This window comes from Haliotis cracherodii, unplaced genomic scaffold (assembly GCF_022045235.1).
Source record: "Haliotis cracherodii isolate W230 unplaced genomic scaffold, xgHalCrac1.p SCAF_5, whole genome shotgun sequence".
NCBI classification, from domain to species: Eukaryota; Metazoa; Mollusca; class Gastropoda; order Lepetellida; family Haliotidae; genus Haliotis; species Haliotis cracherodii.
Genome location: NW_027266308.1, coordinates 51,893,245 through 51,906,105, shown reverse-complemented (window position 1 = coordinate 51,906,105; position 12,861 = coordinate 51,893,245). Strand labels below are relative to the sequence as shown.

At 41.6% G+C, this 12,861-nt stretch overlaps 1 protein-coding gene across 1 annotated transcript in view; it reads left to right on the top strand.

Annotated features, from left to right (window-relative positions):
- The window catches only part of LOC139442005 (mitogen-activated protein kinase-binding protein 1-like), a 131,457-nt gene that overhangs the window by 84,983 nt on the left and 33,613 nt on the right, over window positions 1-12,861 (top strand). The window contains exons 12-20 of the mRNA XM_071222757.1: window positions 205-271; window positions 1,188-1,302; window positions 1,462-1,553; window positions 1,870-2,066; window positions 2,606-2,724; window positions 2,920-3,171; window positions 4,333-4,440; window positions 5,246-5,447; window positions 6,181-6,319. Coding sequence (XP_071078858.1) covers window positions 205-271; window positions 1,188-1,302; window positions 1,462-1,553; window positions 1,870-2,066; window positions 2,606-2,724; window positions 2,920-3,171; window positions 4,333-4,440; window positions 5,246-5,447; window positions 6,181-6,319 — 1,291 coding nt within the window. The remainder of the gene's footprint in view (window positions 1-204; window positions 272-1,187; window positions 1,303-1,461; window positions 1,554-1,869; window positions 2,067-2,605; window positions 2,725-2,919; window positions 3,172-4,332; window positions 4,441-5,245; window positions 5,448-6,180; window positions 6,320-12,861) is intronic.

Below are 12,861 nucleotides of genomic sequence, written 5' to 3'. Positions count from 1 at the left end.
GTTGGTAACAAATCCATAAAACTTTGCTATCAAGAAATTAAAATAATATTGACAAGTAAATAACAATTTTGGCACTTGAAAGGATGAACACAATCAGGGAAGGTTAAGTTGCTTTTACAGCTGTATTTGAGCTGGTGTGATTTTTCAGAATTAGATTTTGTAGTGAGTTGCAGTTCTAAAACAGTTATCTTGCTTCCTTTCCAGGATTTGCTTAAGATCATCTATGCAGACGAGAACCACACCAACCTGTGTGATGTAGACTACAATCCAGGTAAACTTATAAAACATCTACACAGAAACAACCAATAGAAATTAAGTGGAAATTCAAGGTGTGAGAAAATAATTGTCAATTGTCCTCTTGCAGTTCACTATCTTCCCGGGGCAAGGGAGTTAACTGACTATAAAAGTCCCGTTTTCACCCTTACTGAACTTGGCTGGAATTATGGAGTTATACTTTGGATGGACTAACGAGTCCTATTGAAATAGTGTGTCAAAATCGACATCCGGTTCATAAACTGCCATGCAGATTTCTGTCAATTGCAGGATTTGCAAAGCATGTGTACTGTCAACTTAGCGTCAACAGAAATGTTCCAAATCTTTTCATGTTTTTTATGAAGGTGCACACGTGATTTGAAGCACCTTGCGAAAATAATCTTCACTGAGCGCTGCCATTTTGTTTGAAACAAATGCAAGTGATATGAGAGGTGGAATCTGATTGGTAAATAGGATGGATATAGAAGGGACATAACTTATGGCGTTACAATTGGCACTGGTGGTGCTACTATTGAGCCCAGAAATTCCAGCCTAGTTTAGCAAAGGTTGAAACTGAACTTTTACAGTCTAATCTCATGTAAAATGAACTTTGTCTAGAGTCAAAGGATTTTGTGGGCAGCACAATATTTTACTCCAGTATACTGCTTTATGATGCCATCTGTCTAGACTTCCATAGCTAGTTTATATCAGATGTATAGATGACATTGTTTTCTAGATCTATTTTGACAAGACCTCTTCCCTGGTAATATCTCTAGTAAACTGCTCAGCACGAAGTCGAATGTACAATTCTTGACATGCTTTCAATTTGTAAGTTCTTTTGTAATGTCCAACACTTTGATATTGATACAGTTTTGTTCTATGGGGTGAATTTGACCAACACAGAGCATGCACATTATCCTTACCTTGTGTTGTAGCTGGGGGTGCGGACAAGACCGACACACAGTACGATGTGAAGAATGGCATCCGCTCTATACGAATCAGTCCTGATGGCCTACATTTGGCTGCTGGGGACAAACTTGGGAATCTCAGGTGAGAAATTCTATGTAACACATTCATGGGATATATATAATATTTTAATGTGTTTTGGGGAAAGTGAATTTGAGGTGAAGGAGAATTATCAGGTTTTCAGATTTTTACAATTTTATGTTTGTGTTTCTTTTTATTCAAGAATTCCCTTGTTTATTTCAGGGTATATGATACTGAATACATGGATATGATTCGAGATATTGAGGCTCACGAAGCTGATGTGTTGTGCCTAGAATATTCTTACTCAAAACAAGGCAAGTGTTGGTGACAGGCATGCAAGAGTTGTCTCCCTTGATATTAACGACTCTTTCCCCCCCCCCCCCCAACAGGATTTGTTTGTTCTATAGTTGCCAAAGATGATTTCTTTTCTTATTAAACTGAATACAAATAAATCAAATCAGTTTGCCATATTATATTTCAAGGAGCTATCTGACCTCGGGAGTGCCCTGGATATGTCAGTGTAGTAACGTAATTTGTCTTATTCAATCTTTATTCCCGCAATAACCTGAAACAGTTACTCTCTTTAAATCATTGTATTCCAATCTTAAAACATACCGCTTAACAATGCAGGACCCAAACTTCTGGCGTCAGCTAGCCGAGATCGTCTGATTCATGTGTTCGATGTGGAACAGAAGTATGGCCTTCTGCAGACGCTGGACGATCACTCGGCATCCATTCAGGCTGTGCGCTTCACAGACCACGACAACCAGCTGAAGATGCTGAGTTGTGGAGCAGACAAGTCTCTGCTGTTTCGTAATGCAATACAGGTATGTCCTAGTACATTCTTCAGCATCATGTCCACCCTCAGTTGTGTGACCCTGTGGGGAGTAATGCAATACAGCTATGTCCACCAATTTTCTTCAGCATCATGTCCGTCTTCAGTTGTGTGACCCTGTGGGGAGTTTAAGGGCAGAGTAATCAGGTATCACATGATGAGCAGTAGGTTACAATGGAGGACCTTAACGGGTGCTTGTCACTGTACCCTGACGGCTGAATCAATGCTTGAGCTGTCAGTCATTGATTTTTCTTGATTTGATTATTGATTATCTTATACAGCTCCCCATAATATAAATGTATTGTAGCAAACTAGGACAAGAGACGTGCAAGTTCATAGTGTCTGAGAAAACTCGGGTAATATTGGGGGATGGAACTTGAATATTTGTAAAAGTTAAAAATGTACCGCACCATGTTCAGAAAGAGATCAGAACAAGAATGTCGTATTTTTAATTCAGTTCAACATTGCAGAAGAATAGACCATGTTTGTTTGAAAGGAGTTAATAATTGTATACTTGTATTGTCCCTTCAGAGTCCAGAATTCCAGTTCAGTCTTGACCAGCACCTGGTCAGCAAGGCCACTTTGTACGACATGGTCACCGACCCCACGCAGAAGTTCGTGGCCACGGCCTGTCAGGACAGAAATGTCAGGTACGTCAGCCTCCTTCCTACCGGCATCTTTGATATTAATATTTCTGTGTAGGATAAAACATGTACCAGGGTTTTTAACATCCCTTGGATTCAGCTTTTAAAATCTCATAAATTCAGATAATTTTGTTCAGGACACAGCAGCCCCACCACAATATGTTGTTTATATTTCATTGGAAGCATTTATTATTTTTTCAGAATCTACAATATCCGCACAGCCAAACAGAAGAAGAATTACAAGGCCTCGCTAACAGACGATGGTGTGCTGCTACGGATTCAGCTGGATCCGTCAGGATGCTACGCGGCTACCAGCTGCACGGACAAGAACATTTGTATCGTGGACTTCTACAGTGGTGAGCTGGTGGCCACCATGTACGGACATTCCGAGATCATTACTGGACTCAAGTTTATGAATGATCTCAAACACATGATCTCAGTGTCAGCCGATGGGTAAGGGTGACTCTCCTTCCTCTGTGCATTCCTTCTTGAGATATATTACAAAGTAATCATATGATCAAGTCAATTAGCCCCAATGGGGAGTCTTAATGGACAAGCAATCCCTTCGGCCATGGGAGCTATATCAATTTACGCTTTCAATGTAATGTAAGTGATCTAGACTACCAGTTGTCGGACTTTCATTTTTTGTGGAAGCCTCGGTGGCTGAGTGGTTTAGATTGCTTACTTTGTGTGCTGGCGATTAGGTGCCTCACTCTGGCAGTGTGGGTTTGAATCCCAGATGGGGCTGAGCCCCACCAAAGTACTCGAATCTGTACTTTACTGTTAAAGTGTTATACCATTATAACATTTGTTCAGGCAACCCTTGCTTGTCATAAGTGGCAAATAATGGATCAGGTGGTCAGGTTCAGTGACTGGGTTGAATGTGTCATCGTATCCATTGTACATTGAATCATTGATCACTATCTCCATGACTGGATTGTCTGGTCCAGACTTGGTTATTTGCAGGTCTCCGTCACAAAGCTAGACTATTGCAGAGTGCAGTGTTAAACAACAAAGCAAATCAGAGTTCCAAATTATTTTGATTATTTCCTGGTCAAGTCTTCCATTATCTGTGAAAGTAATGGACCTTGGTTCTGAAATATGAGAAATGGCAAGTCATTTTGCTTTTTCTGAGATCAGTCTGTAGCAGTTGGTAGTTGAGCTGTAACATCCCTGTACCAGGAACCTAGAGAAGTGTCCCTGAAACCACTCAGTTGTGGATTCGGAGGTCACAGTAACTGCTAAGTGTGAATTACTTGGATGTCTAACCACCCATGATGACTACCACTCTGTACTGATATATGTCATTTTCCCCCAAACAAACAGATTACTTGAACATCCAGCTTATTTCAAAGCACCTGTTATTAATGGTTATACATTTCAACATAGCAAAACTGGAATGAAATAAATGATGGATTGGCATTTTTCGCTGCTATGATATAAATGTTCAAATATTTATCTGTATTATACAGACAAGGCTCTGCCATTGAAACAGTTCAACAGCAAGGCAAACTCATGTTTTGTTAGGAAAGTGTGCTACCCTGGTGATTGTGTTAGCGATGCTAGCTGACATCGATCTACATCTTCTTCATCCATGTTGTATTTGTGTTCCAGCTGTATATTCGTGTGGCGTCTGCCGTCTGAAATGACGAAGCAGATGAAGAACAGAATGGAGGAACTCGGCAAGATGCCCAAGGACCTGCAGTTTGTCAGTGATATCAGGTAGGGCTAAGCTCCATCTTTCATAGGCCGCCTCCGTGGTCTTGTGAGTGTCCGCCCGGAGAGCGGAAGGTCCGGGGTTCGATCCCCAGCCACGTCATACCAAAAGACGTTAAAAGATGGTACTTGTTGTTAACCTGTCTGGCGCTCGGCATTAAGGGGCTGAAACAAGGACTGGTCGGCTTGGAGTCAGTATACTGTGTCTGAGTGGGGTATTCATGTTAAACTGCGGCATGGTATCTCAGTGAGCTAGCACTATAAATCGGCATCAGTCCGGACTAGTACAAGCAGCCACACACACACACACACACACACACACACACACACACACACACACACATGTGCATGCACGTCGCTATATAAGTGCAATAATCTTGGACGCGATGTTAAACCCAATTTCACCTCACGTCACCATCTTTCATAGGAAGTACTTGCCTAGGACGTGTTTATATGACTGTCGTAACCCTTGATGTTGTTGATATCATTTCACCAAAAGCATGTTCTTATACAGAAGGCAATACATGGTTTTTAGTCTCATGTTGAAGTCACAGTACAGTGTGTGAAGAGCTAATATCGAGATACTCATTGCCTGTTTGGAGAAAAGATTGTGAATGAAAACAAGGAGTTATTTTTGTTTGAGGATTTTGTGTAAGCAATATCAAATACAATTTAGTATCATGCTGATGACTGTAGCATCAAATCCAGCCCAGTGATGCAATTAGCACTTGGTTGGGAAACTGTGAATGTTTGGCCCTAGCACCTGCTCCCTTGTCGATATACCACCTGGTCACACTTTGCCTCTACACAGGAGAGAGACGGCCATCATTTCCAAGCCAAATTTGCATGACGGTATGGACAACTTCCCGGTGATGCATGAGCGTCACCAGTTCCAGCCAGCCCACAATGTGCTGGACATGTTGGAGAAAGAGTCCCACGAAGCACCCGCGGAGGAGAGCAGTCCGGACTACCGCTTCAGTGTTGGGCCTCTGCCCAACTGGGCAAAAGCCAAGGTGAGTCTCACAGTTATAGCATTATTATCACTGAACTTTCCTGTGACTTAAACATCCTTGTAAAACTCTCTAAAGAGGGACTTTTATACCCGAACTGCCCATCTTGATACATTTCTAAGTGTGAATAACCAACTCATTAGGTAAGACTTAAAAAAATAAAAGAATTGGTTCTCAGGCAATGACTTTTGAAAATATAGTGCGGGTGGGCATTGTTTTTTTTTCCTTGTTAAAACTAGTATGTAACCAAATAAACAGTTGTGTACCATCAACCTGGGAAAGGGCCTCCCTACATAAACAAGCATACAAACTCCTATTGTCGCCATGACCATAACATGAGATACACGGTAAAGCAGTGTCCATGTATAGGGAAGTAACTGTGTGCTATATTGGATCGTATTGTGTTTAAGTGTGAGGATTTAAAAAAAAAAAATTAAAATGGAAGTAAAAATGAATTGGCAGCAGACTTTATTGTGGTGCTTGTGGTACCTGAGATCCAAGACTATTATTTTTTAAGCCTAATCATTAACTGTTTGACATGCATCATAATATTTGAATTAACAGACAAACAAAGTGGATTTTGAGCAATTTGAATAAAACGTCCTTGGACTGCAACTTGTCTAAGATTAGTGCCCCTTTAAGATCTGCACATTTGTGTATAACTTTCTAAGTATGAGCTGAACTTTGAGATAATCATATGAATGTTGACTTCTACAAGTGTGTGACTTGTGTGTAGATGGGAGGCAGCACTGGTGACAGCAAGGACCGCAGTCTGGAGTCGGCGAAGCAGCCCAAGGGCAAATGGGCTGAGAGGGCTGACACAGGGTTCGCAGTGAAAACACAAAGTGAAATGAGCTTGATCAACACAGAGCCAGGTAGGCTGCAGAGTTGTCCCCCCTTGCTAGTCTCAGTGCTGTTTATCGTTGCCTTCATGGTGACATGACTGTCTTCAGTCTATGACAAAGGTTCGAACTTACTAGGGTCACTTTGATGAATTGTCTCCACAGCCCTGTTCCACATAGTGATCTTTGAGCTAAGATGATCGAAATTCCCATTCGTTATCATTGACTTTCGACAGATGAGCTCTAAGATCGCCTTGGGGAATGGGGCCCCCATATTATTATGTGTAACAGTTGTGTATGATAATTATCAAGTTCATAGAATGAAACAAAATCATAGTAGTACAGGTAGTTGTGTCAGGTTGCTTCCCTTAGCTGTGCCAGGATCGACTTGTGATGGATTTGAACACAAGATTGGTTATACTCATGATGCTTGTTTTGGCACCTCCATAAATATGATCATTTGGCTAAAAGTGGTAAATGCAAGCCTACGATCATAGTCACTGGGGGTTTCCTCGTACATTAAACAAAATCTCTGTTGTATGACTGGTAACTGCATTTGTCTTTTTGCTTTTGACTGGTCGATTTTTTCCATCAAAGTTGTCAGGAAAACAGTATGTTTTTCAGAGATTGATTTATTTTGTGTCAGTATGGCTTGGGTATCATTATATGAGATTTTAACTTGTTTTTTAATATGCACCATGTGAAAATTATGAAGTCTTTTCTGGGTTAGAAACTAACATTTTTTGTCCACTTGTCCTTATAATGATAACATATAGTAAAACCAATCAAAATGGCAAATTTCTGCTAGTCCTTAAGATACCTTAACTATTGGGCAGTTTGGCAAGGACTACAGGACTAGTGCCAATTTCTAACACTGCTTTTGTTTTTCTCCACTGATGATGTGAGGCTATATTTTTTCTTCTTTCATTTGGTTTAATGATTCTAAAATAACTCTTAAAAGAATGAATAGCCGAAAGGGATGAATCTTACAGACACTTCTCTTTATTCCACCAAATACAATGTGACGTGCATACATAACAGGTTAAACTTTACGAGATAACCTTAATTGGTACTGTTCACTTGGCAACATACTACAACAACTTTTTAAACGACAAAATATAGAGCTGAGGAAGATAATATACAGCTGTTTTGTTTGGTTTTTTGTTTCTCTCACTTACTGACAAGGGCACAATTCTGCAAACGAGGAAATAGACAGTTTGGTTTAATAATATCTACAATTTATTCAAACTGTTGTCAGACACATTTCATAGGATTCCTCATGATCACAGTAAGAGCATTGTAGATCTGGGTCTCTGTCCACAAGGTGTTTGTAACACATGTCATTCTTAATCCTATAATAAACTATATAGTTAGAATAGGTTGGAGGGGCGGTCGGGTAGCCTAGAGGTTTAAGCGTTCGCTCGTCATGCCGAAGACCCAGGTTTGATTCCCGACATGGGTACAATGTGTGAAGCCCATTTCAGCCGTGATATTGCTGGAATATTGCTAAAAGCGGCGTAAAACCATACTCACTCACTCACTCACTCACTCAATAGGTTGCAACTCTATGAGTGTTTGTGGATTGGTCTGCGCTGTATGTTGAAGTAGTAAAAAAGTACATAGGTCAAGTTTGTGAAAAAAAATAAAATTGGAATAACCTCAAGAAAATACTAGGGGCGGTCGGGTAGCCTAGTGGTTAAAGCGTTCTCTCGCCACGCCGAAGACCTGGGTTCGATTGCTTACATGGGTACAAAGTGTGAAGCCTATTTCAGGTGTCCCCTGCTGTGATATTGCTGGAATATTGCCAAAAGAAGCGTAAAACATACTCACACACTCACTCACTCCAGAAAATATTTATGCTGCAGTCCAAACATTCAAAATTCAAGGATAGGTTTGATCATTTGGAATATGTCATACATTTGAAAATCACGTTATTTAAATAGAAGATTTGAAAATAATTTGTACGTTACATTTATAGCAACTAAATGGATCAAGAAGATACAAGATTAATGTTATAAATATTCACAAGAAAATTCATGGTCATGTCAGAGATATTATATAAGGCCCAGTACAAGCTGGTGTCGAACAAGCTCTTATTGTTACAGCCATGTTCCTGATCAGTACCTGTAAGCCATTAACTGCAGTGTTCAATCATGGTTGCCTTCACATTGACAAGAGGCTCAAATCTCCAAGCCAAACTGTCATATGTAATGGGCTACTGATCAGTGCTTGTGACTAACGTGGGTATTACAAAGCAGGATTACTATTTCGATTTAGCCTTGCCTGATTGCAAGTCTTTACAATGTACGGTCGTTACAGGATTAGAGTTGACCTTTACAGGGCCTGATAAGCCGGATAACATAATGTTGTTGTTTCATGGAAGGTGATTGTGGATCATTGGGGTAATGAGAGTTTAAGTGTGGCAGTTGTGTAAGGGGGGTTACTTCAGTCATACTTTGACTGTTGTGAGGGAGAAGTGCTTTTGTGCAAGGGGACTAAGAATGGTTTCATGTCTGGAATGAAGAAAATGATGACTGATAAATATTGATCCCTGGCCACCTCAGGCAGGTTCGATCCCTGGCCACCTCAGTGTGGTTTGATCCCTGGCCACCTCAGTGTCGTTTGATCCCTGGCCACCTCAGGCTGGTTCGATCCCTGGCCGCTTCAGTGTGGTTTGATCCCTGGCCACCTCAGTGTCATTTGATCCCTGGCGGCCTCTGGCTGGTTTGATCCCTGGTGGCCTCAGGCTGGTTTGATCCCTGGCCACCTCAGTGTGGTTTGATACCTGGCGGCCTCTGGCTGGTTTGATCCCTGGCCACCTCAGTGTGGTTTGATACCTGGCGGCCTCTGGCTGGTTTGATCCCTGGCGACCTCCGGCTGGTTTGATCCCTGGCCACCTCAGTGTGGTTTGATCCCTGGCCACCTCTGGGTTGTTTGATCCCTGGCCACCTCAGTGTGGTTTGATCCCTGGCCACCTTCAGATGTTTGATCCCTGGCCACCTCAGTGTGGTTTGATCCCTGGCCACCTCAGTGTGGTTTGATCCCTGGCCACCTCAGTGTGGTTTGATCCCTGGCCACCTCAGTGTGGTTTGATCCCTGACCACCTCAGTGTGGTTTGATCCCTGGCCACCTCAGTGTGGTTTGATACCTGGCGGCCTCTGGCTGGTTTGATCCCTGGCCACCTCAGTGTGGTTTGATACCTGGCGGCCTCTGGCTGGTTTGATCCCTGGCGGCCTCCGGCTGATCCCTGGCCACCTCAGTGTGGTTTGATCCCTGGCCACCTCAGGCTGGTTTGATCCCTGGCCACCTCAGGGTGGTTTGATCCCTGGTCACCTCAGTGTGGTTTGATCCCTGGTCACCTCAGTGTGGTTTCATCCCTGGCCACCTCAGTGTGGTTTGATCCCTGGCCACCTCAGTGTGGTTTGATCCCTGGCCACCTCAGTGTGGTTTGATCCCTGGCCACCTCAGGCTGGTTTGATCCCTGGCCACCTCAGGGTGGTTTGATCCCTGGCCACCTCAGTGTGGTTTGATCCCTGGCCACCTCAGGGTGGTTTGATCCCTGGCCACCTCAGGGTGGTTTGATCCCTGACCACCTCAGTGTGGTTTGATCCCTGGCCACCTCAGGGTGGATTGATCCCTTGCTGCCTCATACCAAAAGATGTTAAAAGGTGGTACTTGTTGTTACCCTGCCTGGTGCTCGGCATTAGGGGGATTAAACAAGGACTAGTTGGCTCAGTCTGTAACCTATGTCTGAGGGGATATATGTTAAACTGCAGCATGGTATCACAGTGGGCTAACACTATGAAATAGGCATAAGTCAAGCAAACACACAAACATATGATTGTGCATCGCAATATTATAAGTGCAATAATTTTGAATGCAACCATAATCCTCATTTCACCTTACCATGCCTCATTCCCCATATGTTCCTTGGAAAGTGATAAATGATTGGCTCACATTGAAGTTCAAGGTCATTTGTAACAAAACAAGCTCTAAAACAATGTGTCAATGTTAACTTATTGAACTTATTAAGTTTAATGAACCTTATAAGTTGGCATGCATGATCCATTTGATATGATTTGCCTGATTTTGGATAAGATCAACCTCAACAGTGGTACTATAAAGGACTTGGTATGAATGTTTTGTTGACCTGTGATATAAAAGTTCAAGATCACTGACTTTAAAGTATTCAGGAAGTACTGACTATATTTTTTTATAAGCCCATATTCAGTACAGAATTACTGGAATCAGTGAAGACTATCAGATCAACGATCATTGAAAATCCTGGTTCATTAAGCAGTAGGTCGGACTTTGTTATGGTAGTAATGCTTGAACAGTGTGTGTAAACATAGGTTTCACAGTACTCACAGTTGTTTGAGCTCAATGAACATCATGTCTGTAGGAGCAGGTGTTACGAGAGACAACATCAGGTGTAAACATCTAACATAATAATGACAGCCAGCAGGTGTGTCATGCTGTGCCCTCCGTACAATGGGGAGCATGTACAGACATAGGTAATGGAGGTTTCTGAGAACTCATAACAACCATGAGTAATATGAAATATCTTTGGTGGTTTGAAATCAAACTCATCTGAACTTTTGATATTGGCAAAGATAACTAGCCCTATTTGTTCTGAAGGCTAATTTTTGGAGAAGAGTAGTACATTTGCTTTAGTTATATAAAGGGAGTTTTATTGTTGATTTTCTTGAGAGGATTATTACATGGTATAACAACTGAAGCTATTTAAGATTTGTCAACACTATAATAAGTTAGTTATAACGCGCGTGATATTAAATCATCAAGAGCCTGCTTGTAGCGCTACGTTTATACACACAAGTGATATTAAACTAAATAATGGCACTTAGTTATGTGCAGTGCTGGAACATATGTATAACCAAACTGTAGACTAAAGTCCATCGTATGCAGATCTAGAAATCAGGGTATAAGATAATGGGATAAGAATGTATTTAGTCTTGACTGAAGGCTGCTTAATGTGGAAAATTCCTTGATGGTGAGAGGTAGATTGTTGCAAAGAGAAGCTGATGGGAAGGAAGAATGTCTTTGACCAAACATTATTTATCTACCGAAATTGGCTCGTATGATGAGCACCTTGATGGCACCACTTCTCTTAAGCAGCTTCATAGGTATGATTGCATTGACCCTTCAGAATATCGGTAGGTGAGAGAGTGAGTATGGTTTTACGCCGCTTTTAGCAATATTCCAGCAATATCACGGCAGGGGACACCAGAAATGGGCTTCACACATTGTACCCATGTGGGGAATCGAACCCAGGTCTTCGGCATGACGAGCGAAAGCTTTAACCACTAGGCTACCCGACCACCCCGGGTAGGTGATGCTCGGGATCATGTATCCGACTCTTGTGATGCCTGTAACCAGTGGAGGCAAATCCAGACTGGCGATACAAGGTCATGTTTAGTCAAGGTGTACAAAAGAAAAGTGCAGTTCACTTGAGAAATATCATAAAACATTATAAAAGGTTAATACAGCACCATGTTTACAGTGGCGGGTGAGATGAGATGCGGAGATGAGGTCATGTTTAGTGAAGGTGTGTAAAAGAAAAGTGCAGTTCAGTTGGGAAAAATTCGGAAAGAGGTCGAAAGGTTTACAGATTGTTAACAATTCAAAGGGGACGACATGAAAAAACAAAGCCATTTAATCCTCATCAAAGTCAGTTACCTTAATTGCTGCCTGACGGACATGTCGTTCTGTGTTAGAGGGTAATAAAACAGAGACAGATAAGGGCCATTAAATGATCTCTGAAACTGTAGCTATTGGTGGACCTAGTTGCTGTATATACTCCTCATAAACAGTCACGCACAATATCTGACCCTTTGAGTAGATTCTTTTGAAATTTTTTAATCTTTCTTCAAGTGGACATGAGTGTGAGCCGTGTATCGGCAGGATTATTGACAAGATCCGGTGAGCTTGTTTATCTTGTAAATATAATGTTCCACAAGGATTATGAAGCTATCCCAGTTGAGGCCGGTTTGACAGCTCGACTGACTAATGCTACACCCTCTGATTGTCAGGGGTGTTGGGATTACGATCACTCATAGATACTGCTCAGGAACAACTTATCTTTAATCTATGATCACTGTCATCTCTTTTCATGTATTGTAATTAGTTGCATGTATTGATTCTTACAGTTGCAAGTCGATAGCCTGTTCTTTAAATGTCGGTCGTTGTTAATCGTTGTTTGATATGTTAGACAGGGGTGATCGGTGGGTAGATAGGGTGTGGAGTGTTTGGGGTTGAGTGGCTTGTTAATTCATTTCAGATATGCTGACCCTTACAATTTTCTTACTTGTACATAATGATGATGAATAATAGTTACAGTTCAGCACATTTGTGAAGCTACCCTGATTATTTTAGAAAGGTTTACTATTTCTATGTTATCATTGTATCCTAAATGCGTGGATCAATGCTCATGATATCAATCACTGGATTGTCTGGTCCAGACTCGATTATTTACAGACCAACATCATATAGCTGGAATATTGGTGAGTGCGGCGTTAAACAACAAAGAAACAAACAAAACTATTTTTATGTACAAC